The sequence below is a fragment of the Cervus elaphus genome, chromosome 21 (assembly GCF_910594005.1).
Source record: "Cervus elaphus chromosome 21, mCerEla1.1, whole genome shotgun sequence".
In the NCBI taxonomy this organism is placed as follows: Eukaryota; Metazoa; Chordata; class Mammalia; order Artiodactyla; family Cervidae; genus Cervus; species Cervus elaphus.
In genome coordinates this window covers 57,996,929-58,022,053 of record NC_057835.1, presented here as the reverse complement: position 1 = coordinate 58,022,053, position 25,125 = coordinate 57,996,929, and the positions used below count along the sequence as shown (strand labels likewise).

The 25,125-nt window shown below is 35.1% G+C and overlaps 1 protein-coding gene across 1 annotated transcript in view; it reads right to left on the bottom strand.

Moving 5' to 3' along the window:
- Positions 1–24,585, bottom strand: part of EIF3E (eukaryotic translation initiation factor 3 subunit E) — a 48,953-nt gene extending 24,368 nt beyond the window's left edge. Inside the window, exons 1-7 of the mRNA XM_043879813.1 lie at positions 24,397–24,585; positions 18,984–19,098; positions 17,316–17,433; positions 13,460–13,502; positions 12,308–12,412; positions 6,288–6,413; positions 5,519–5,643 (exon numbers count right to left, since the gene is read on the bottom strand). Coding sequence (XP_043735748.1) covers positions 5,519–5,643; positions 6,288–6,413; positions 12,308–12,412; positions 13,460–13,502; positions 17,316–17,433; positions 18,984–19,098; positions 24,397–24,486 — 722 coding nt within the window. The 5' untranslated portion in view covers positions 24,487–24,585. The remainder of the gene's footprint in view (positions 1–5,518; positions 5,644–6,287; positions 6,414–12,307; positions 12,413–13,459; positions 13,503–17,315; positions 17,434–18,983; positions 19,099–24,396) is intronic.
- Between the last annotated feature and the right edge of the window lie 540 nt (positions 24,586–25,125).

The following is a 25,125-nucleotide window of genomic DNA, read 5'->3' as shown; positions in this document are numbered from 1 at the left end:
GGTTCAGGGGGTCACAATGATTGGACACGACTGAGTGACTGAACTGAACTGAATTAAACTTCAAGTATAAGTCAGGCACAATATTCAGAACCTTATGTAGGAAGTAAACCTGAGCTGGATCTTGAAAAACAGGGAGGCTTTGAATTGGTACAAAAAAGAAGAGAAGGGTATTTCCAGAAAGGCTAAAAAAAATTAAAAAGGCTAGACTTAGTATAACTGCAGAGGATGGATTTTTAGAGATCATCCTAAGCTAAAGCAAGTAAAACACTTGCATAAAAAACTTTTATTGTCAGGAACAATTAGAAAGTTTCGGAAAAATAACGGCAGATGGTAAGTGAGGACAAATTCTGGACACAATCTAGTTGACTGTTAACAGTAAAACTTGAAATTTCTCAGGAAATATACATTGTTTTATTTAGAAAACAAATCAAACATTCTTTTGCTAATTGAACTTTAAATCTTTTTTTACAACTGGAGAGTAACGAGAGCATTGTATTACATATGCATTCTTCTTCCTAATAGCACCTACATTTGGTGGCAAAGCCTCATCTCTAATAGCCTGCGAACACTGTTCCAGCTTACACTTGATACCTTATCTTATATATCATATTACATTTAAAAGTTCAACATTTTTCAAATGTGTAAATCATCTCCATTTTAGATTCAGAGTAAATTATGGCAGAAATGATAATGTATATGATGTAAGAGACTCAACCGGCACTGGCATCTAAACTTTCACTTCAAGGACAAAAGTATAAATAATCTTCACAGTACTTTTCGTACTTTAAAAAAGCCTGAAATCACAATCTATATAAACTATCAATTTAACATATACTCAATGAACCACATTAAACTGTATTCCTGTGCTATCAGAAATTAAAAACAGAAAAATATGATACTTTCTCCATTAATACCTCCTATATATCAATGACAATTGAAAAAGACATACTGACTGTAGAGACACAAATACAAATTACACACTACTTACTAAAACCTACTCTACTTAAAGAATATGCAACCTAGGAAAATGAATGAAACAATAATCTGTCAAGCCAACTGGGTGTATTCTCACATGAAAAAGTTATAATCAGGCAAAAATGAGAATATGTCATTAAGACATTACTAATGAGGAAGAAAACATGATGGCAACCTGACCCTATGGCAAATGAAAACGATAAGCACCATATTTTGGAGTAATTTTAAAGTTGTAATACTGAGTTGGGAGGATGCAAATGTTTAACATTTACTAATACATTGCTAATTTTATTTTCACTGCCTTTGTTCTGTTTTTCTGTACTTTTAATCAAGGTTTTAAAAGTTGAACAAGTATTCAAGGCTATGAACTAATTTCTGAGTGCTGCTTTGGCAGGTATTTCATAATTATCAACACTTAATCTCTTTGATTCAGTTATTTATAAAACTTTTAAATACAAATGAAAGCATTAAGCCGACTTACAGAATATAGCTTCATAATTAACTATCTTAATTCTAAGTTGTTATTTCAATTATATAACCATGAACCTTTATCTTACTCTAAAATTTAAAAAACAAATCTATTTTATGTATTGTTTTCCTTTATAAAAGTTTGATTTTTTATCTTCAACAAAACTTTCTGCTATCTCAAGCACTCCCTTTATATTTCTAGTATTTATAATAAATGATTCTACTAAGGAATTAAATAGTTTTAATTATATAAAAGCCATAAGGTTGTCAAGAATGAATCCATACTATTTCTCCTTGATTTGTATTATACAATTTTTATAGTGGGTTTGAATATTTTTTACTTTTCTTGTTTACTTTCTCAAAGATGTGTTTTTAAATCAGCTCAATAATATTCCTCTCTGGATACATATGTAACGACAAAAACTACAGGAGAGTGAGTCTGCCTGTAAGGAGTAGCGTGGAAAGCCAATTCCTAAGGATCCCTGTAACTGAGTACAAGAAAACCTGTCCTTATAACCCACCTGCCAGGTATCAAGATTAGAGCCAGCTATTACAGTGTCCAATGTCTGAATCAGACTTGCTCCTTTAGGGAGGGTGCACACTCCCACTCACGACTTTAGAGATACTAATAAGTTCCTAAGACAATCTTTCAGGTTTATTAGTCAGAATGGAGGCAAAACACTACATGACAATTTTATTTTTAATCTCTTCTCATTTGAATGCATGTCTGATTAACCTCCATAAATACTGAGAAATATATCCTTAATTCTTGAATTTGAAATTCTCATAAAACATTTGTTTTCATAACATGCATGGATAGTTTAAAATTAAAGATAGGTAGTACTCATCAATTTAGTAAGAGAAAACTACCATATCAGGAAGACTTGAGAACTTGATAAAAAAATATTTAAATCAACATTGGGGGCCGGGAAAGAATGAAGATGGGAGCAAAGTGAGAGGTAGTGATCTGAAACAGAATCATAAAAAGAGAAGTATAGAAAAAAAGCAAATCTTGGAAAAGCCCACTCAAATATTTAGGGTGACATACACATCAAAACATGTTTATGACCTGGATCCTGGATAGACCTAGTGACAAAAATATTGTGGAAATGGATATGTTAATCTGATGGTGCTATTAAACATTCTAGTCACATAAATTAATATTCTATCCTGATTCCAAGTATTCATAAAGAAATCTTCTGTACTCCATAGCTTCCTATATAAATATTAAACCTATAGGGTCAGAACAATCTGGTCAATGTTTCATGTTCTTAGTCCTCTTAGCACTTCTCATAGCAAATGATGGCATGTTGAATTTATACATCAGTTTTTTTGAGGCTGGTTCAGCTTTTTTCTTTGCAAATAAACACCTAAATACTACCAAATAAAGTTGTGGGCTTCCTATACCAAAAGTCAGAAAAAAATATAACATCCTTGTAGGATCTCACTTTAGTACACAGTGACTTTCCTTTTTTGACCTTTTCTAAGAGCTTACTTAATGCAACAAATGTACTATAACTTAACTTTCCAGATTACAATCTATTATTACATCCAGCAAACAGTATGCAACTATAAAATTTTGGGGCTTCCCTGGTGCCTCAGACGGTAAAGAATCCACCTGCAATGCAGGAGACCTGAATTTGATCCCTGGGTTGGGAAGATCCCCTGGAGAAGAGAAAGGCTACTCACTCCTGTATTTTGGCCTGGAGAATTCCATGGACTGTATAGTCCCTAGGGTTGCAAAGAGTCAGACAAGACTGAGCAACTTTCAATTTCCTACAAAGAGAGTTTCTTTAAGGAGGAACAGCAGCTCAGATAGAAACAAGCTTTTATGTCTGCTTTAGCAACTATTGTAAATCGAGATGGCATACCTGAATGCTATAAAACATCTCTAATAAAATAAATAACTGTAAACCATGTAAATTATAAAAAATTTTATCTCTTATAATTTACATTTAAAATTTAATGCTGGAATCATATACTGTCTTCTACCTCACTTAAGGCCATGTAGTTTTTGCTTTTTCAAGGAAAGATCAAAATAATTTCCTGTTACAAAAACTTCCTTGCCTGTGTTCAGTTTTAACAAACTGGACTAGTGTATCATGATACAAGGGCTTCCCTTGTGGCTCAGTTGGTAAAGAATCCGCCTACAATGCAGGAGATCTGGGTTTGATCCCTGGGTTTGGAAGATCCCCTGGAGAAGGGAAAGGCTACCCACTCCAGTATTATGGCCTGGAGAATTCCATGGACTGTATGGACTATGGGGTCGCAAAGAGTTGGACACAACTGAGCGACTTTCACTATCATGCAATACTGACTAAATACACTAATATTGAACTTAACTTGTAATATTAATACAGAAAATAAGCCAAGAGATTTTTGATAAAAGTGCTTCTATTTGCCAGATTCAGGGGAATATTTAGCATTTAATGCAGAAAACACAATTCATGCCATTTAAAAATGGCTCCCTGTTTCTACATTTAAAAATTACTGGCACTTCTTGGTTGGCAAATATTTTTCATCTTTATCACCACCAATAACTTAATTTCTCTTAAATTTCAAGTTCAGATGTTCATGTTAACAACTTAACTGAAGAGGTCAAATATTTCAGTCTTAAAAATCTTAATAAACTGAGCATTTAAAGAACATGGTTGCTAATGTGATCTGTTTAGATGATTATATTTCATCAACTTATGCAAAAATATTGCTAGAGTATTACTGTCTTATTTTTAAAACTTAGAAAATCACACAAAAAAACAAAAAATAGGTTGTTCAATGTTCACTGATTTTATATTAAAAGGGTATTACACCACCAATTCCTAAACTATACTTCTGTAAAGTAAATATACATTTTAGAAAAAAATTAAAACCTTAATTTGACAGACAACAATTAGCAGAAATCAAGTGAAATGTATTAGGATCTCTATCTTAATTTAGGTGAAAAATAAAAGAAATATGTCTCAAAAAATTTATGTGTGATTTAGCCTATAATGCAGTTAAGTCATACCCAGAAACAAAAGTTAATGCAATCTTGTGTTAAATTAATAAAAGCATATGCACTGGTCACTGAAGCTAATACTGCCACTGCTTTCTATAAAGCTTAGATAAATTCTAGAATAAGCTTTCAATTTTAAACATCCAGATTTTTAAAAGGCTATGGATAAACAAATGGTAGTTATCTAAGAACAGCAGCCATAATACTATAAAACATAACAAACTACATTACTTGATAAAACCAGAGATATTTAGCTTGAAGGAAAGAAAAATAAGGAAAATTATTTTCAGGTATCTGAAATATTTTCATAAAGTAAGTCTTGTTTTCTGTTGCTCCAACCAAAATATTAAGAAATAACAGGCAGAAGATTCAGAGGCATTTATCTCAAATGGAAGAATAAATTTTAAAAAATGATTTCTACCTAATGATAGAACAGTATAGTTCACAAAGCAGTGTATTTCTTGTTACCAAAAGCTGGATGATAGAGCAAAGATGATATAAAAGGGATTCCTGGGATGTATTATCTTCCTTCCAAATCATACAGCCTAAAGCTTTCTAATTCTGAAGCTTTCATGCAAGTATGAATTACCTGGATTACTGTTACATGGAAGATTCTATTCAGTTCTTCTAGGATAAGGCCTGAGATTCTGCGAAATACTGATGCTGGTGGCCCAGGGACCACACTTAAAGAGCACTTTAAAGGGCTCGGAATATACTTTTATCAAATAATTTACTTAAGAGTTATATGTAAGCTTTTTCCATGAACAAGCACATCTACCACATGAAGAGGGGAAAAAAACATGAAAACAAATTTAAATGTTAGAGAGAAGTACATTTTAAATTTTGAAAATTCCATTTGATTTCAAATAATTAAAGTGGAAATTATACAGTGGGGACTTCCCTGGTGGTCCAATGGCTAAGACTCTGCAGCTCGGATGCAGGGGACCCAGTTCAATCCCTGGTTGGGGAGCTAGATCCCACATGCCACAACTAAAAGCTCCCCCATGCCACAACAAAGACCCAGTGCAGTCAAATAAATAAACAAATGAATATTTTAAAAAATACAGTGAAATAACTTACTGTGGCTGGTAAAGGAAGAGATCAATAATGTTATCGCGCCCTTTGGGGTGATTGAAGAAAACAAACAGAGACCAATGTATGAGCCATGTCCGCTGCTGAAGAGACTGAAGTGGAGAACTCACAGACTAAAGGATTAAAAAATGTATACAAAGGAAATATTAATATATGAGAAAGAGGAAAGGGAATAAACATTGCTGATATTGGAATTTTAGTTAAAATGGTAAGTCCAATCCCCTAGACTACTCTGCTCTCCACATGACCCTTGACATTCAAAATTTCCCTGTTCTCAGAGACAAATTCAACAATGTCCACTAAGCCAATTTTACAGAGCCTCTAAGTTACACTCATTTCAGAAAATATTTTTAAATGCAAGCGCTAAATTAAATACTCCATAAAAAGGGGTTTTATTAAACACTAAAAGGAGATGAAAAATGTCTTCTACATACGACTTTCAATAAAGGGTAGCACTAAGAGTATAATGTCATTTCAACTGAAACAGGTAAAAGAGGCATTATAGCTCTAACAAAAATGAAAGCTGAGTTATTTTCTCTAAAAGCCAAAAGATGTTGGACAATTTTCTTCAAGGAGATTCAGTAAAATTAATCAACCCACTAACCCACTGTGATTTTTAAGTCAGGTCAACATTTTAGTTTAGTCTTCCTCCCTCCCATTCTTCCTTCCTTTTAAAAGTACACAGTGCTTTTCCTATCAAGAAGTATGAAGGATAAATAGAAATTTCAGAGAATCACCTTAAAAAGGTGTAACTTACATTATTATCTATGGTCTCTTTTAGCCGTGTCAGGTCTTCCATGGCTGCATCCCAATTCTGCATTAAGATTTCAGAGGCCAGTTTTCCCCAGAGTGAACTCAAAGCATTTCTATCTGTTGCTGGAACCTGTTGAAGCCATATAATTAATTAGATTCTGAATACTCTGGAGGACTAGATAATGTGTATTTTATACCCTACATATCCATCCAGCCTACTAAAAAATCTAAAGCCCTCTTCCCAAAACTGCAGATATATAAGCCCTTTATTTGGATCACACTGGTTAAACTGACTCAAACAGCTTTCATTTAACTTAATTTACTAAAAATACTCAGGTCTTTGATATTCAGTCTAGATCAGAAAATAAAGAGTAACTTAAAACTAGGATACAGCACCAGTGTTTTAGCATAATCCATTTCAGATAATTTAAACAGGGTTCCCCTCGTGGCTCCAATGGTAAAGAATCTGCCTGTAATGCAGGAGACCTGGGTTCGATCCCTGGGCTGGGAAGATTCCATGGAGATGGGCATGGCAACCCACTCCAGTATTTTTGCTTGGAGAATCCCAGTGAACAGAGGAGTCTGGTGGGCTACAGTCCATGGAGTTGCAAAGACCTGGACACAACTGAGTGACTAAGTACACAGCACAGCACACACACAATTAATTAAATTTTAGAGGCGTAAATCTTTGCTGAGTGTTAAGATTCAGAAGCAATTTGTTGCTAAAAATTCCTGGAGTAAAAGATGTGGAAATAAAGACTTATGGATCTCATTTACAATTTAAAAAAAATTTTCAGAACAAAAATTTTCCAAATTATGTTACAAATGGGAAAGTCATAGAAAAGAAGGTGTATTGGCTAATAATATTAGTAATTATTAAAGGAATATGCAGTGAGCAACAAAAGTTCATTTTCTCATGCAATCCTAAAACTGTGAAAGGTAAATAAAAATTTTTAATCCTCATTAAAAAAGAGGGCAGATATGATGCATGGAGAGCATTCACTTGTTGAAAATTATACCTCTATTCATAAAAGCTATAAATTTCACACTGCAATTTTAATCTACAAAAAAAGAGAAATGAGGGCCATGCCATCTCCTCTTGCCATTCGCGGAAGAGTATCATAAACCCAAACACCTATAAGGACTAGGCTTGCCAACAAAGGTCCGTCTGGTCAAGGCTACGGTTTTTCCAGTGGTCATGTATGGATGTGAGAGTTGGACTGTGAAGAAAGCTGAGCGCCGAAAAACTGATGCTTTTGAACTGCGGTGCTGGAGAAGACTCTTGAGAGTCCCTTGGACTGCAAGGAGATCCAACCAGTCCATCCTAAAGATCAGTCCTGGGTGTTCATTGGAAGGACTGATGCTGAAGCTGAAACTCCAATACCTTGGCCACCTCATGCAAGGAGTTGACTCATTGGAAAAGACCCTGATGCTGGGAGGGATCGGGGGCAGGAGGAGAAGGGGACGACAGAGGATGAGATGGCTGGATGGCATCACTGACTCGATGGGCATGAGTTTGAGTAAACTCCGGGAGTTTGTGATGGACAGGGAGGCCTGGCATGCTGCGATTCATGGGCTCGCAAAGAGTCGGACATGACTGAGCAACTGAACTGAACTGACTGAACAACAAAAACAAGTAAAGCTGGACTCTCAAAAAGCAAGGCAGAGAAAAGTGGGTTATACAATGACTCTGAACTGTTCTCGAGCAGCAGAAGCAAGTGAGTGTACTGGAGGCAGAATACCTTTTTCATTGAAGCATTTATATGGTGGTATTAATTATAAAGTACTATTAGTACATATCATAATTACCAGTTAAATAAAATCACATGGGAAGGACTGGAAATCCAACCACCAATAATTTTGCCTATACCACTATAAACAGCTGAACCATCTGTGCTTTAGCTTCCTCTTCTATAGAATGAAGATGCAATCAGAACCCACCTCAACTGTTCTATGAGTTAGAGGACATAATACATGTAAAGAAGATTACATCATCATCTGACACATAATAAAAACTCAGAAAATGTGAGTCATTACCAAAATAATGATGAGAATAGAAATGACGATACACAGTACTATAGGTTGCCTTAACTATGAGGATTAAAACCACACCTAATTCAGACTTGGCCTATACTGAGATTTTTCCTTTGATGGCAATAACTAATTCAAATATACTGAAAAATATATAACAAACTCTTAGAACAGGCAAATTCTTAGAACAGGCAAACAGCAAAGACTAAATTTGCAAATTAAAATTGGAAACATAATGAAACCACTGGTTCTTATTATTGTTACAATTTATGTCCACAAAAAACTTGTGTATGAGTATTCATATCTTTATTTGAAACAAACAAAACCCAGAACCAATCCAAATGTTTATTAATGAAAGAATGAACAGAAAAACTAGTATATTTTCCTAGAATGTAAAGAATCAAACTTCTGATACATACAATAACACAAACACATCTCAAAAACTTGCTAGTCAAAATATGTCAGGCACAAGCTTATAAATATTCCTCTTAATATGAAATTCTAGAAGGCTACTCTAATATGGATGGAAACCAATCAGTAGATGAACAAGAGATGAGGTATGACTGCAAATGGAGACAAGGGGGCTTTCTGGGGTAAAATATTCTTTATCTTGATTTGGTGGTAGCTGCACAGGTATGTGCATGTTAAACCTTACTGAAATTAAAAACTTGACACAAATATCCATAAAACTATCGTTCAAATTACAAAAGATAAGATGTCTGATTCTTACAAAGAAATCTAAGTACTAATATTTCACTGAAATTTAAGACGTCATCAATTTTAAGGTGTATTATTTTAGGTCAATTTAGGACACATCCCAATTTTAGACGTTAAAATGGGATGAACAATGTATGAAATACACATCTTTTACAGTGACATTATCAAGCAGAACACCATCAGATCCAGATCTTCAATCAAGATTCTAAAACTCAAAATAAACAAATAAATACACTAAAAAAAAGAAACGAAAAGATTTTTAAAATCCACCAAATCATCATTACTCAAACTTTCTGAGTCAAGGAAAAGTACCTTTAAATTGAATGACAAGTACTTAAGAGTAGCAAATTTTAAAATCTGAGTGAATCACATACACAAATATGATCACAGCATCTTAAAATCACAACAGTCCCAGAATCTTAAAATTACTTTTATTTCAAATAGATATTGGATGAGGGGAGGGGTTATATATTGAAGCCAGACCAAAGACCACAGTGAGGGCAAATTCTAACAAAATAATTAAAATACTGTGCTAATAACTTCCAAAACAAAAAAATTTCCAAAATTCCTACCAAATTTGTTCCACCATTTCAATTTAAACTAATAAATTTCTTATAGTATTATTCAAAGAAGCTTCACAATCAAAGAGGGTGCATTTAAGTACTGGCTGGTAGTTTCTAAAAGCTACCAAATCTTTTAAAAATAAAAGTAGATTCTAGGGTCATACAGCTTTAATTTATACAACACTAACCTACAATAGGTCACTCAGAGAGTCAAATTCTAATCTCAGATCATAGTTACAATGGTTCTTTCATAGCTTATGTTTCCCTAACCATAGATTTAAAAGAATAATCAACCACTAGGGAAGAATTTAGAAATGAAAACAGGTCCTTTGCAAAAAAATAAAATTAAATAGCCAATAAGCAAAAACACTGATATTATTTATCCCAAATATAATACAGGATTTTTATCTTTGCTATTAAGAAGATCTCAAACAAATACATAATTTTATAATGGTGTCTATCTATAGCAAAAGAAAAACTAAAATAAACCAGCTTAAAACTTAGCTTGGTTATTCGCCTTTATCAATATGCCAACATGAAGTAATCAACTCCACGTAACTCAATTTTTCTGTGGCACAAGATGGGACAAAAACTTTAGGGTGAATTGCACCTAATTTCTGAGTACTGTCCAATCACTGTATTTTGATTCTTAACATAAAACATTAATTTTGTATCCAGACCATGGTATTCAACCACTGGAATGTCATCTGAATTCTATCATAAGGTATGCCAGGAGATGCAAAAGCTTAAGATCAATCCAGAATTTTTTAAAGATAGGAAACCAACCGAGATCTTCATATTTTACAAAAGTAAATATGAAAACTCTGAAAACTTTTTAAGTATACACCATCTATCTGAGCTACCAGGGAGGCCCCATACATGAATCACATGCAGAAAGTTTCAGACTAAACCACACTACATAAACATAATAATACTATTAAAACTAAAATATGTAATATGTTAGGATAAAAAGCTTTTTGTAGCAGTGCAGCACGTTTTTTAATTCCCAAAAGGTTCATGCATACTACTCTGGCTCAAGTCCATGTCATTACAGTTGGCTCTTCATACCAACCTGCTTTCAAGGGTGGATATGCTAGAAGAGTTTCAATATCTGGATTTCCAGCAGTTACCTTAAGTTTCCATGTCTTAGCAAAATGGCACATTCACTCACTGACCAGCAACAATAAATTTACTGTGCTAGAACTCTAACACGACACTAAATCTTCATTCTCAAAATTCACTCCCAGCATTAACAAATGATATGAATAACCAACTCTTTTCATGTACCTGTAATCATATCAGGCTTCTGATTTTACAATCCTCTTCTAAGCTGTTTACATTTCCAAAGTAATCAACTTTTGCTCTCTTAAATCCTTCATAATATTAAAAGTAAAACTGATGGAATTTTCTGATAAGCCACTACAAATTTAGCATCATCCATTACCTTCAATGCACTTGCAAGCTAACCACAGCTAAATGAATGCAAATTAAGAATTCGTTTACAAACGGGAGTAAAAGGAAAAATAAATTTTTTTTTTCAAATCAAACTTAGAAATAAAGTGAAATCTATTTCTTTGAAAGGATGGTACTTTTAAAAAAACAAAGTTGTCTTAGTAATTTTTTAAAGATGTATTTGACTTAACACCAAACTCTTCTTTCCCTTGCAAAAAAAGCAAAATTTAATTTCCTAGAAAACAACCAAAGATAGCAGCCATTGAATCTTTTCTTTGTGACATGTGGGGCTAAAAGAAAAAGGTACCAGAAAACAGAGACAGAAAGAAGGGACTGTTCCAAGGTTGGAAAACAAAAAGTCCCTGTCTTAAGAGTTCATTTCCCAACTTCTAGGATTAACTAGTTATCAGAGATGTAAGCAGTTTCTTACTAAGCCAAAGTAACAAATTATAATTTCTCAAATGAGAGGCTAGTTAAAACGAGAATTTTGGAAATTTTAGAAGGCATTTATTAATATAATTACCTAAACAAAAGGTAGAATGAGAAAGAAATCTGTCAGTGTGAAGCCTGATTTTTCCTTTAGCTTCACACAGCTCTCTTTACCTGACAAAAGCAATGAAACTAGAACTTGTCAAATAAGACAGAACTGCTATTATCTAGCAATACCATTTAAACTCATCTACTCCCTACAAAATGGGGGAAAAAATCTGAACTTTATGGTCTAATACCTGAGGGGTGGAAGTAAGTAGAAAAAGTTACTATTAAGGCATAAAATCTTTTAAAAATATCATTAGAATTCCACAGCTGTTTAGAACAAGTTCAAGGAATACGTGCAGCATAAAACATTGAACTAAAATTAGCAATAATAGAAAAAAAATAATAAAATAAAATTAGCAATAATAGATTTACTCACTAAAAATTAAGTAATATGCCACCCACAATGTGCCACTCACTGTGCCGGGCAGTATTATTATAACAAATCTATTACATGATAGAACCCGGTTAAAATCTACAGTTATATATAAAATGACAAATTAGTGGTTCCTACTTTTGGAATTCAAGGACAAGCTAAATCTACCTCCAAATTTTGAGGCCCTGACATAAGGTTTCCTGTTTGTCTCTGGCTTTTGTTGAAAGTTTATTTTTTCTTTGGCCAATGATGGCTGAAAACTGAATGGACAGACCCAAAACTATAGACCCATTTTGAAGAACCAAGGCAACCTACAAAAGAGAGGGAAAAGGAAAAGAAAAGATTACTTACCAACACTCTAAAGAAGTAAAGATATTCTGCTGCTCCAGAGTAATTTCCACATTCATACTGGAATTTTGCATACCTGTACAGTGTATCTAAATATTCCTGCCTGAACTAAAAAAAGAAAAAAGCTTAGGTTATGCTTCTTAATTTGAGTTTTAAGATTCAAACCATTTACTCTTTCAAATGTCCCCAGATAGCAATTCTTTCAAAAACTGATCCCTCCTCCACCCAGCCCAATATCAGAAAACCACATGACCCTTAAAATATATATTAGGAATTATTGAATTTCACATTCACAGTTCTGGCCTTGAGTTATGAATTGTAATTCATTGTTGTGATACAAACTTGAATTACAGCCGAAGGTCTGATGTGTGAATCCCTTAGCTGGTAAAGGAGCTTAGACAACTACCTAGGATATGCATCCCTGTTAAGATTTTCTGATTCTGTATAAATAATGTGTACAGTAAGTTTCAGTTCTCTGCAAAAACTTGCCCCCAGAGTTTATGATGCAAACCAAGTGAAAGAGAAGAAATCTAAGAGAAAGGCTCCAAACTAGAACATTAACAAATACATCAAAACATTTTACATAGAAACTAGAAAAAGTAATCAAGCACAGTGGTCAACATGCCTGCTGTTAGAGTAATTACGTGTTAAATAAAAGATAAAACTTGAACGCAAGCCAAATAATTATATGCAAATGATTACACACACACTTTGAGTTAATGCAAGGGAAGGAGACTGGAAGATGAGTAGGCAAGCCTATAACATTCCTTTACCTGAGGATTTATAAAGGTCTTGATAATGTGAAGGGCTACTACATTCCACAAGGCAGTCAAAGTGTTACTTAATGCTATTCCTCAAGGCATTTTAATTCAAATGTAGTTCTGTTTTACCTACTCATTAATCCATCAGAAATACAAAAAGCTAACATGTTATCTAAAGGTAATTACAAGCATATTATTTTCCAATCAAGAATAATTTTTAAAAACTAAAGCTTCAAAAACATACCCCGTCGTATGTCTTTAACACTTAATCGGGAAATTACATCCTTTTCAAGCCATGAATCTAACTATTCAGCACTGTTCTTTAATTACCTTTATTACAACATGACAACTAAACAGTTTTTTTTTTTAAACAGTTTTTTAAAAGACCACTTACACCATGCTTGTCTGCCAGGTAGTCAAACAGCATCCGACCATCCCTTAATAAAAAAATTTAAAAATTACTGTATTTCACAGGCCACAGAAAACAAGTATATTCAGCTTCTATCTTATTACTCACATAAAGCCATATAATTACTTTAATATTTAACACTAAAAATAAGACTTCCAGAAATAAACAGAACATTACATGTTTTGAACATAACGAATAGGAACTCAAGGAAAACTAAAGTTTAAAATTTCACTTTGAGATTTCTTAAGCCCTAATTGAAAACCGTATGATCTGATTCACCACATGATCTCAGTTTTTCAGGTAATAAAACCAGAACATTCTGACAATTCTTATAGTGACATCAGTGAGATCTATTTAGCTAACCTACTGAAAATGAAAGCTATTTGCTCTCTTGAGGACACATTTCTAATTGATAATATATTAGAACAGAGAAGGAAATAAATGTACGATACAAACAAGCACGAATTAATGCTATGTATTAATTTTGCCCCCTCCACAATGTTAGCATTTTTCATAAGGACACTGATTTGGCAAATTTATAAAACTAATAAATCATGCTTAACTTACATGCTATCTATGCTACACATTCTGCTGCTGCCGCTAAGTCGCTTCAGTCATGTCCAACCCTGTGCGACCCCATAGACGGCAGCCCACCAGGCTCCCCCGTCCCTGGGATTCTCCAGGCAAGAACACTGGAGTGGGTTGCCATTTCCTTCTCCAGTGCATGAAAGTGCAAAGTGAAAGTGAAGTGGCTCAGTCGTGTCCAACTCTCAGCAACCCCATGAACTGCAGCCTACCAGGCTCCTCCATCCATGGGATTTCGCATTCTATCAATTTAAAATTCATACCAAAGTGTCAAAAAACCCAATTTAACTTTTCTAAAATTAGCATAACTTGAGATGCTGGCAGCCTGGAAAAACACAAACTGGTGACAAAAACACCAAGGGACAAATGACAGGTGGCAGAGGTGCCTACCTTCTGTGCATTTCCAAGAATGAAACCATTCCCTTATGTTTACTGCAAGAATGAATACTGCTGCATGTCTTTGGGAGCATAATTTTACTTGAAGGTTTAATGGGGAGGGGATATGATCATATTATAATAATAGAAACACTTACAAAATTTTAACATAAAAAGATTAAAAAAATAACCTCACTTAACACTTGCTGTAGATCACAGTGAAGAACTTTGTGTTACACCCTTTATATTATAAAGTATATAATCATTGTCCTCTAGCTAACTGGGTATTTCTGGGCAAGTATGAGAGGTACAGTACTACATGTTCAATGACATTTTAAAATGGGGAATTGGCAGGGAGAGGTTATTAATGTGAAAATGAAAAGGTTATAAACTTAGATTATGATTTTAACCCACAATTCCATTCTTTCATTTATTTCCAATTTATTGTTTATTAAGACACAAAGAGTTCTCTTTTTTGAATATTTGGTGAACAAATCTATATTATCTTATTCATACCCTAATCCAATTACTTCCCAGTTATTAAGTGACTAGACTAAGCTTAGAATTTAAATCTTAAATTTTCTTTGTACCCTAACATCTAGATTATTTCAGCTGTCCCTTTGTGGGCACTTACTTGGGACTTAATTCTAAGTGTATACAAATAAACACAGACATACAGAGAAAGCTATATACAAATATATCAAAACATAGATAATAGCTTTGTAAGATATAACTATCTTTGTGAGTATATATATGCAGTATAATATGGTATATTATAGTATGGTACAGTAATCATATATTACTTGCTGCTTTTCTAAAAATATCTGGTAACACTTTCTCAAATCACAAATAGAGTCAATCACTCTAAAAATTTGGTTCAATGATGTATCATAAGAACTCAAAGTGCAACATGGTAAAATCCTGAACAACTCAAGTGAATATACTGATAGAAAACATTTTCCATGATGGCAATATTCAATTTTAGTAGAAGACTTTAAACATTTTTAATGACACAAAGGTCTTCACTTAGTAAAGTCAGAGGAAGGTAACATGCTTTCTTTGGAAACCAAACAATAAGCCTACTTCTAGCTAAGAGGAAGTCACGAATAAAAAATAACCTATCAGCTCTCCACCACCCTCCCTGGGCTGGGTAATGAGATGCAAAGTGATAAAGAGAGCTCAGGATTCCCGAACAGGTCCTCCGTAGGCACAGAGCTTCTCAACCTCAGAACTACTGACATTTTGGGTTGGGTGATTCTTTTAGGGGGAAAGGAGGATAATGTTTGATGCACTGTAGGATGTACAGCAGCATTCGTAGCCTCTCTCTAGATGCCAGCAGCACCTCTCCAGTTGTGACAACTGAAAATGTCTCCGGACATTTCCAGAAGTCCCTGGGAAGAGGTGGAGCTGCTCAGTATAGTGAGATTTGGATTAACTGGTCAAGAAGTTCTAAAAACATTCAGTATTATCAGTTATAATTAAGGACTTCTTGGTCCCTACACAATAAGGATAAATGAAAGTAAATAGACAAAGTGATCTTTTAGACCATGAACTTTTAGACTGAGTTACTAGATAAAGCATGAATTAATGTTTGTATTAATCCAGAAAAGAGAATTTTAGAATTCAAATTAAGGAGAGGTTACCTGAAGGCAACAGAAATAAAAACAGAAATAAGCAAAGAGGACCTAGTCAAATTTATAAGCTTTTGTACAGCAAAAGAAACCATAAGCGAAATGAAAAGACAATCCACTGACTGGAAAAAATATTTACAAATGATGTGACCAACAATGGCTTAATTTCCCAAAATACAAACAGCTCATAAGGGAATTCCCTGGTGGTCCAGTGCTCACTGCTACTGCAGGAGGAACAGGTGTGAACTCTGGTTGGAGAATTAAGATCCCACATGCCACAAAATGTGGCAAAAACAAGCAAAAAAATATGACAGCTCATATAATTCAACAACAAAGCAAGCAACCCAACTGAAAAGGGGATGAAGGTCTAAATAGATACTTCTCCAAAGAAGTCATACAGATGGCCAACAGGCATATGAAAATGTGCCCAACACTGCTAATTATCAGAGAAATGCAAATCAAAACTGCAATGAGGTACCATCTCACACCAGTGAGAATGGCCATTATTAAAAGGCTAACAATAAATGCTGGTGAGGGTGTGGACAAATGGAAACCCTCCTACACTGCTGGTGGGAATGCAAATTGGTGCAGCCACTGTGGAAAACGGTATGGAGGCATCTCAAAAAACTAAAAACAGAGCTACCATATGATCCAGCAATCCCACTCCTGAGCATATATATAAACAAAACTGTAGTTCAAAAAGATACATGAACCCCTATGTTCATAACAGTGCTATTCACAGTAGCCAAGATATGAAAACAACATAAATGTCCAATAACAGATTAATGGATAAAGATGTATATATAATCAATGGAATACTACTCAGCCATAAAATGAATGAAATAACACCATTTGTAACAACATGATTGTACCTAAATCATACTAAGCCAAAAACAGAAAGACAAATATCATGACATCACTTGGATGTGGAATCTAAAATATGACACAAATGAACTACAAAACAGAAATAAACTCACAGAGAACAGACTTGTAGGTGTGGGGGTGGGGGTGTAGGGGGAGAAGGGAGGATTAGTAGATGGAAGCTGTTATATATATAATGGACAACCAACAAGGACCTACTGTACAGGACAAGAAACTATTTTCAATATCCTGTGAAAAAACTATGCTGGAGAACACAAAATATACATATATGCATAATCAAATCACTCTGCTGTACAGCAGAAATTAACACAACATCATAAATCAATGCAACTTCAATAAGATAATTTTTTTAAAAAGAAAGAAGCTACCTGGTTGACTGCATTTGCCTTGTAGTTTCTGGATCTTCAAACATCTTCACAATTGGTTCAGTTTCTGCTTGAAGCTGTTTCAGCTGTGCAACAACAGTTGTTCTTTTTTCTCTCAAAGCTATTAAAAATGCAAAGGAGTACTACAATGTTAAATTATACTGCTAACTATGAGGATGAATTGGACATTTTTCAATCTATCTAAATTGTGCACATATTTATTTCTCCCCAACATATTCATATGCCAGGAACCACCAACTTAGTAACTCCCCCAGATCCAATTTGTTTCTTTCTAGTATCACGAGGTCAGAGGGAATCCTCTTCTTATTCTCAAAAAAAACTAAGGAATATACAGATACAGTCTCAAAGAAGCTCTTGAGGAAACAATTACCTAACTCTACATTTCAGAGACTTCATTCTCGGTGTTTTTATATTCGTTGTCATTGCATTCTCTCAGGAGATTATCCCAGTTTCTGAAAAAGGCCCCAAAGGGTTTACATACATTATTGCTACAGGTTTTCAACTAGATTGAATGGAATTTAAATCCAGTCAGTAACTTCTTTCTTCACTATAAATCTAGTTCGGCCATCTCTCACAAACAATTCTATAGTTTCTTTTTACTGCATTATGAAGTCAGAGAAAACTTGCATGTAACCTATCCTGTTAGTATGTTTTAAAGTTTCAGAGAAATATTGTTAACTTTCTCACCACAGATTAAAATTTAAAGAGCTATGGTTCTTGCAGGAAATTTTAGAAGTCAAAACAGTGATTATGTTTAAGGTAATAATTTCTACGTTATATATTACCAAGTATATACTAGAAGAGTGTTTCTAACACACAGAGGGAATCTGTGATCAAATGTTGAGAAATGTCAATTTAAATAGAGCAAATTGTTATTTCTCTACTAAAGAGTTCTTAGAATCTTTTAATACTACTTGCAGTGTTTTTTTTGTTTTTAAAGAATATCTACTGGAGAAGGAAATGGCAACCCACTCCAGTACTCTTGCCTGGAAAACCCCATGGACAGAGGAGCCTGGTAGGCTACCGTCCATGGGGTCGCAAAGAGTCGGACACGACTGAGCGACTTTACATACTTGTTACTACAGAAAACAGGGATTTAGAAAACACTATACCACAGTATAGTAGTTCCCTAATTTGAGTGCTGGTCTTTGGCCAACTTTCTCTGTCTAAGTAAATCTGTGCACAAGAATTCGCATCTCTAACAAGCTCTCCGAGGTGAGCTGAAGATGCTGGTTCGGGGGACCAAGCTTTTGAGAACCATGGCTATTCTCAGATGCTTCAAGACAAAAAGGAAATCTCTAAGGCACACAAGATGCTAACTGAAAAAGTCAGCAAGCCAAAAAAACTGCAACATTCCCAGATAATTCTAAGGAAACAATCTGATTAGTAAGTACAACTTTGATGATGCATACTATGAACTGAAAGCATTTATGATCGTATTTTAAAGTACATTCACACCTTTTACGGTAAGAAAATACTCTTTTTGAAGACCTGTAGCTTTTATATTTATTACCTACCTTTCACTCAACTTTTAAATCATTCAAATAATTATTAAAATTTCTGGCTAAAGTTCTTTTATAAATCACAAAATGTTTAATACACATGCCCTCAGCTCACATGTCAAACTTCAGATGTAATGACAAAACTTACCATGAGGAATATCATCAGAATAAAGGTTTTTGTACACATCCATAGCAAAGTCTACCATGTTGGTATCGCTAAGAAGATCCAATTTCCCTTGTAACAACTCCTTTTCATTATATATCTGCAAAAAAAAAAAAAAATTACTTTCTAATGAATAAATTGAAGTTCCCTCAAAAAAAGTAGTTAATAGTAAGACTAGTGTACCTGGAAACATATCCTGAACTATAATATTTTATCAAAATATCATATACTATTAATTCATGCTCCTACCAGAAAGGCAAGCAACTAACTTACAGAGGCAAAATATTTTGTTTACCTAACAACTTTAAAATAAAGCAAAACCATTCTCACCAACTTCTGATCTTTTATGTGTCCCTACAAGTCATCTCTTAGCTTAGAAAGAACAAGGCTATGGGTAAACAGACAACCAAGCATAGCAACCCCACTGAGGAGCACATGGGACAGCTGACACCTTCCACCATCAGGTAATTAGGATCAACTCTTAAATGTTTTACCTTCTTAGTCACTCTCACACCCACAAGATGCCTACCCATTTCTCCTTGAAGCAGTCTCTCCTTTATATTACACACACTTCTTCTCCAAATAGTTAAAAATCCTTCATAATGCTTTCCATCCACACCCCTGAAACAAAACTAGCATCTATTCTGTCAATCTTGGCATAACAGGTTTTCACTTTGGCAATAAGTTCAATAAACATTAATTTAGCCCGCAGTTCTGGGACCAAATAGATACATAAGCAAACTCACATAAACATGATGTGTACTGAGCAACATGTAAGGATTTTACACAACGGCATTCAGGGAGAGAGATGGTAATGTAATTCAAAAACAATTTTTAATCAAGAAGTCAAGATGATAACATTTCAGCAAAAGATTTTTGTACTAAATCTAGTTTTGCCATGCAAAGAAAAATGCAGATAATTTCTACAACATCTTACTACCCATGAAAAGAAAAGATAAAGGTGGTCAAATGGTATAGTCCTGAGAACAAATCTGAACCTTCCAAACTATATGAAGAACACCCACAAAATATTAAGAAAGACAATCCAATTGAAAATGGCTTTAAGATTTTACTAGGCACTCCACAAAAGTATACCCAAATGGCCAATAAACACCAAAAAAGGTCCTCAACCTCATTAATTCCTCATTAAAAGGAAATATAAATTAAAACCACACTAAAATCTAAAAAAACTGACATTATCAGTGTTAGTATAGATGTAGAGAAACTGAACAATTACTCTGCTGTCATAACTACAACATCTTTGGAAAACTGTTTTTACCTTCTAAAGTTAAAATATTCTTTAACCTAGCAATTCTACTCCTAGGTACCCAAAATAAATGGGTGTATACATTCAAAAGACATTACCAACACTGTTCCCAGCAACGTTACTTGTAACAGCCAAGTCTATCAACATTAGAATGAATAAACAGCAGTATACTCATACACTGGATTAACATCCCAGATTGAAAATGAATGAACTACTGCCACCCTAACAACTTAGATACATCTCACAATGTTGAAAGAAGTCATACAAAGTAGTAGGTGCTGGTGAATGCTTAATTCCATTTATATAAAATTTTTAATGGCCAAACTAATCAAACTAGTGCTTACCGTTGGGAAAAGTGAGTAATGACTAAGAATGGTCAGAAGAAAGATTTTTAGGATGCTTGCAACATTTTTTGATTTGGATGGTGGTCACACACAAGTGTGCTTCCTTGGGAGGAAAAAAAGCATTTTATTTGCTTACTATTCTGTACGTATGTTATACTTGGTAAAAAATTTACTTAAAAAAAAAAAAACAACCAAAAACAACAACCAAGTTTCCTTTCAGTTTGCCCTATGGAAACTCTAACCTTAGGTGAATACATCCTTTTCCTGGCATGTCACCTGTCCTCATCACTTCATCAATAGCCTTTAATTTGTAATATTTCTCCCAACTGTAGATCCAAAGTATTGTTGCTCTTCATCAGACCTCAATGGCCCCTTTCTTAAATCTACACCCTCTTATATCATTCTCTCTAAATTTTATCTTACAGGCACACTTATTCTGTAAAGAAAAGACAGTAAACATTTTAGATTTTGTGAGTCAAAATGCAAAAATCAAGAATATTATATATAAGTACCATAAGAAAGAAAAGTTACAATTTTCTTTTTGAAATTAAAAAATATAACACAGAATAAAAATTTTTTGCAACACAGTTCTACTAATGAGAATGGAATTCTTTCTAAACAGGAAGAATTTCACTTAACTGGTGTACAGTTAGTGTTCTATAGTGGAGAACAGTTGCAAATGCTCATCTGTTAATTTTTTTTAGCTCAGACCATACAAAACAGGCAGAGAGGGCTGTATTTAGTTCACATGCTACAGTCGGCCAATTCAGTCTATCTACCTCTTGAAAACAACTCCTACTTATCAATAAACTAAAAATCTTTCAACACCACCTCTTGCCATCATCCTCATCTACACTGATGATTCTTCAAAAACTCAAGCCTTAAAGCTTCTTTATCCTGAAAATTATAACAACTTTCATCCAGTACCTCATCTCTAACATTTCTAACTTAAATTCATCACCTCTTCTACCACTGTCTCTGAATTGCTTGATCACCCTCAACACACTCTCTGTTCTAATTTTTACATTTTGGCTGTTACTTTCTACGTTAGTTTGTATTTCCAAGCTCTTCTCTTTAATGTGTGCTCAGTCGTGTCTGACTCTTTGTGGCCCCATGGACTGACTACAGCCCACCAGGTTTTGGCTATCTTAAAGCTCTTCTCTGTAGTAGTTATCATTTATTCCATTCATTTTCTCCAACCAAACAGAATTCAATATCAATCGCTAGCACTGGAAAAATTTATCTCTTTTCTATGTTCTGGCTAAGGTTAACTATAGAATATTTCAGAACTAGGCAATAATGTTATTCAATCACATCTCTGCTTTTCTCAAATCAGCAATCCTTTTTCATCAATCTTGAGATGCATTTATCTACCACACATTGTCTATGCTACTCAAATAACCTTCTACTGTTTCTCTCATTCCAAGAATGACCACTTATAAATGTAAGATTTCCAGTCAAAGTTGGGCTCTTCACACTCACCAACCCTTGTATTGTCTTTGGTCAGTTTCTTCAGTCACCATTTCCATGCTTGACCTCACTCCTCAAAACCCCAACTGAATGCCTCACTCCACTCTCATACAGGACGGCCTAGCCTCCTCCTATACGAAAACACTTTGGAGTAGCTACTCTGTACCAGAAGGCTAAATTCTTTATACGCACTAGTTCATGAATTTTTCTAACTTACCCCATGAGCGTGGTGGTACTATCAACACTTGATGCATGAGAAAAGGTTTAGTTAAGATGGGAAGACAGCTCCCAAGTGCACCAGAGTACTGACAGGATCCAAGTCCAGGTCTCAGTTCATTCCCCAGGCTCTTAAAAATGATCTGGCCTTCTACTTCACTTGAGAATAAAGAACACCAAGCTTCAAATAAGTATTCACACATTTGTTAAATAATCATGAAAAGCCTTTATACCAGACTCTGCTGAGAACACAAGGGAGAAAACACAAATTCTGCTCTCATGGAGCTTATATTCTCCAACATACTATAAATATATTTAATTAATACCCTCATCATCACTGAGTATCTATCCTAACCATCTAGCCTACAAAACTCAGATTCCCCTCCTCAAAATCCTTTTTGGTCACAGAATAGTACCTCTTCAATTTTGATAACACTCCGCTAGTACTTCTTTGACATTTATTACTCTTGGACTTATAATTACAGACCTTTCTCCACCAAAGGGTAAGTTTTTTAGTGATGAGATTTTATCTTGGATTTCTCATAACTCCATGGTAATCTTATACTTAACGGCCGATAGATAAATATTCCAGCATCTTTTGCCTCTCGAAGTATTACAGCCATCTTACCAATATTCTCTCCAAGAAAACATGTTTTGAGCTGTTATTTCCCACTGATTCTCAGCTCTGTTCAGTTTTGGTCTTGCCCAATGGAAAACTTATTTACACTTATGTATTCCTCCCTTTCATCTGTCTGCCTTGAAAAACCAAAGTGTAAAGTACATTAAACAAGAAGTCTGGCTAGTTTAGAAGCAGAGAAAATATTTTGCTATTCCTTGATCTTTGGTGAATTTTCCTCAATTATCCAAAAAAGAAACAGAAGGCAAACTAAACTGTTTTATTCAAGATCTATAATATAGATTAAGTACATCCTATAAAAGAAAAATCAAGACAGAACAAAGTTTTATGTGGCAAGACATTCTTGAACAGTTATTAAAAATAAACTTGGCTGTTCTCTAATTTCAACAACTATAAAGTTGTCTGTAGGTTTTTAGAAAAGGTTCATACGAATTTGAGGGTTATACCTGTCCAAAGCACCATGGGAAAATCTGAAAACTTATCATAACAATTTAATGTTTATTTGTAGGGCTTTTTAATTTTTTTGCTGTTCGGACACACAAAATCTACTTCCCAAATCTAGTGTGCCCTAAGTTGACTCGAGTTTTAAACTGCTTCTGGAAACAGAACGCGTCTATTTTTTCTGGTCAATATTCTAATTCTTTCCTCATAGCAGTATCGCTTTAATGTAACTACTAAAATGAACCAATTTCCCAATAAACGAATATGTAACTAAGATTTCCAAACTTTTAGGGCTGAGACATGTTTTTAAATGAGGTCCAGAACCAAATACTTTTTCAAGGTATCTTGAATAGCTAAATGAACATTAGCGACCAATTCCATGACTCGAAGTCCGTACATCTATACATGGAAAACCAACTTTCAAAATAAAAATTGCTCGTTTATTATTTTTGGGGTCCCCCTTCCCATCGAACAAAACATGCGACGCTTCTAGGAAGTGGCTATTTACAGAAACACTAAACTCCTCGCAAAGGACTCATAACTTTACGGAAACCAAGGGACTAGATATATAAGCGTAAGAAAATCATTCCAAACCAACCGGCAAGGAATAGCACAGAGCCAAAGCCACCTTTCCTACAGTGCCCGGAAAAAAAAAAAATTAAATTTTTTGCTTTTAGACGCCAGCTAGTCAAGCATTACTACAGCAGAGCCAGCCAATCGTCAACTTCCGAGAGGAATGACGCGGAAGTCCCTAAGGCACCGACACCTCAAGAAGTGAAGCAGAGATCACTCCCTTTCGCTCGAGTTTCGTGTTGTCACCTTAACCCAGCTCACGGCAGAATTCCACGTAGCTAATCAACAGGGTTGACGCTAAACTACTAGCAGGTCCTTACAGCCCGTCTCAAGACCAGACTCGCGGCCGCCTCACACGTGTCAGGCCTAAGGCTACCGCCACTGCTTTTTGGCCTCACCTCGCATCTCACGCACTCCCCACACCTTCCGCGCGCTCAGAAAACCCCTTACCTCTTTTACGGAGAGAAACTCAAGCAACGGAAAGACTAAATGCCGATCTAAAAAGTGCGCGATGCGAGTGGTCAAGTCGTACTCCGCCATCTTGCCAAGGAAAAGGAAAGTGTGCGCTCGCTAAAACTTTATTGATAGCGCCGACAAAGGAACAAACAGTCCCGAACTGCGCAAGTGCAGTGGCTAAACCAGTCAAAGAAAGGGGCGGGGTTCAAACTCGAGCGCTCAGAGAACAATAGCGCATGCGTGTGATCCTCCCTCCCTAGTTCCTCCCTCCTTCCAGGCTACTGTGGGCCTGGGTGGAGCGTCAGGCGAAATTTCTTCAAGACCAATAGATGTCTTGAAGTTGTTGCTTAGTCCCTGAGTCCTGTCCGACTCTTGCGACCCCATGGACTGCAGACCACCAGGCTCCTCGGTCCATGGGATTTCCCAGGCAAGAATACTGGATAGGGTTGCCATTTCCTACTCCAGGGTATCTTTCCAACCCAGGGATGGAACCCGCGTCTCCTACAAGTCTCGGCATTGCTGGCTGATCCTTTGTGGCTGAGCCACCGTTGCGATCCGTTCCATTAACAAATACTGAAAACTCAAGAATTGATTGGCTGAGACAATGTCATTTGTATTGGAGGTGCGGTGGAGGACAAGATACTGAGGCTCCTGCTCTCCAGAAAATCACACACAAGGAGGAACAGCTGAATTTATATTTGGTGTATAGTAATCATTTCATAA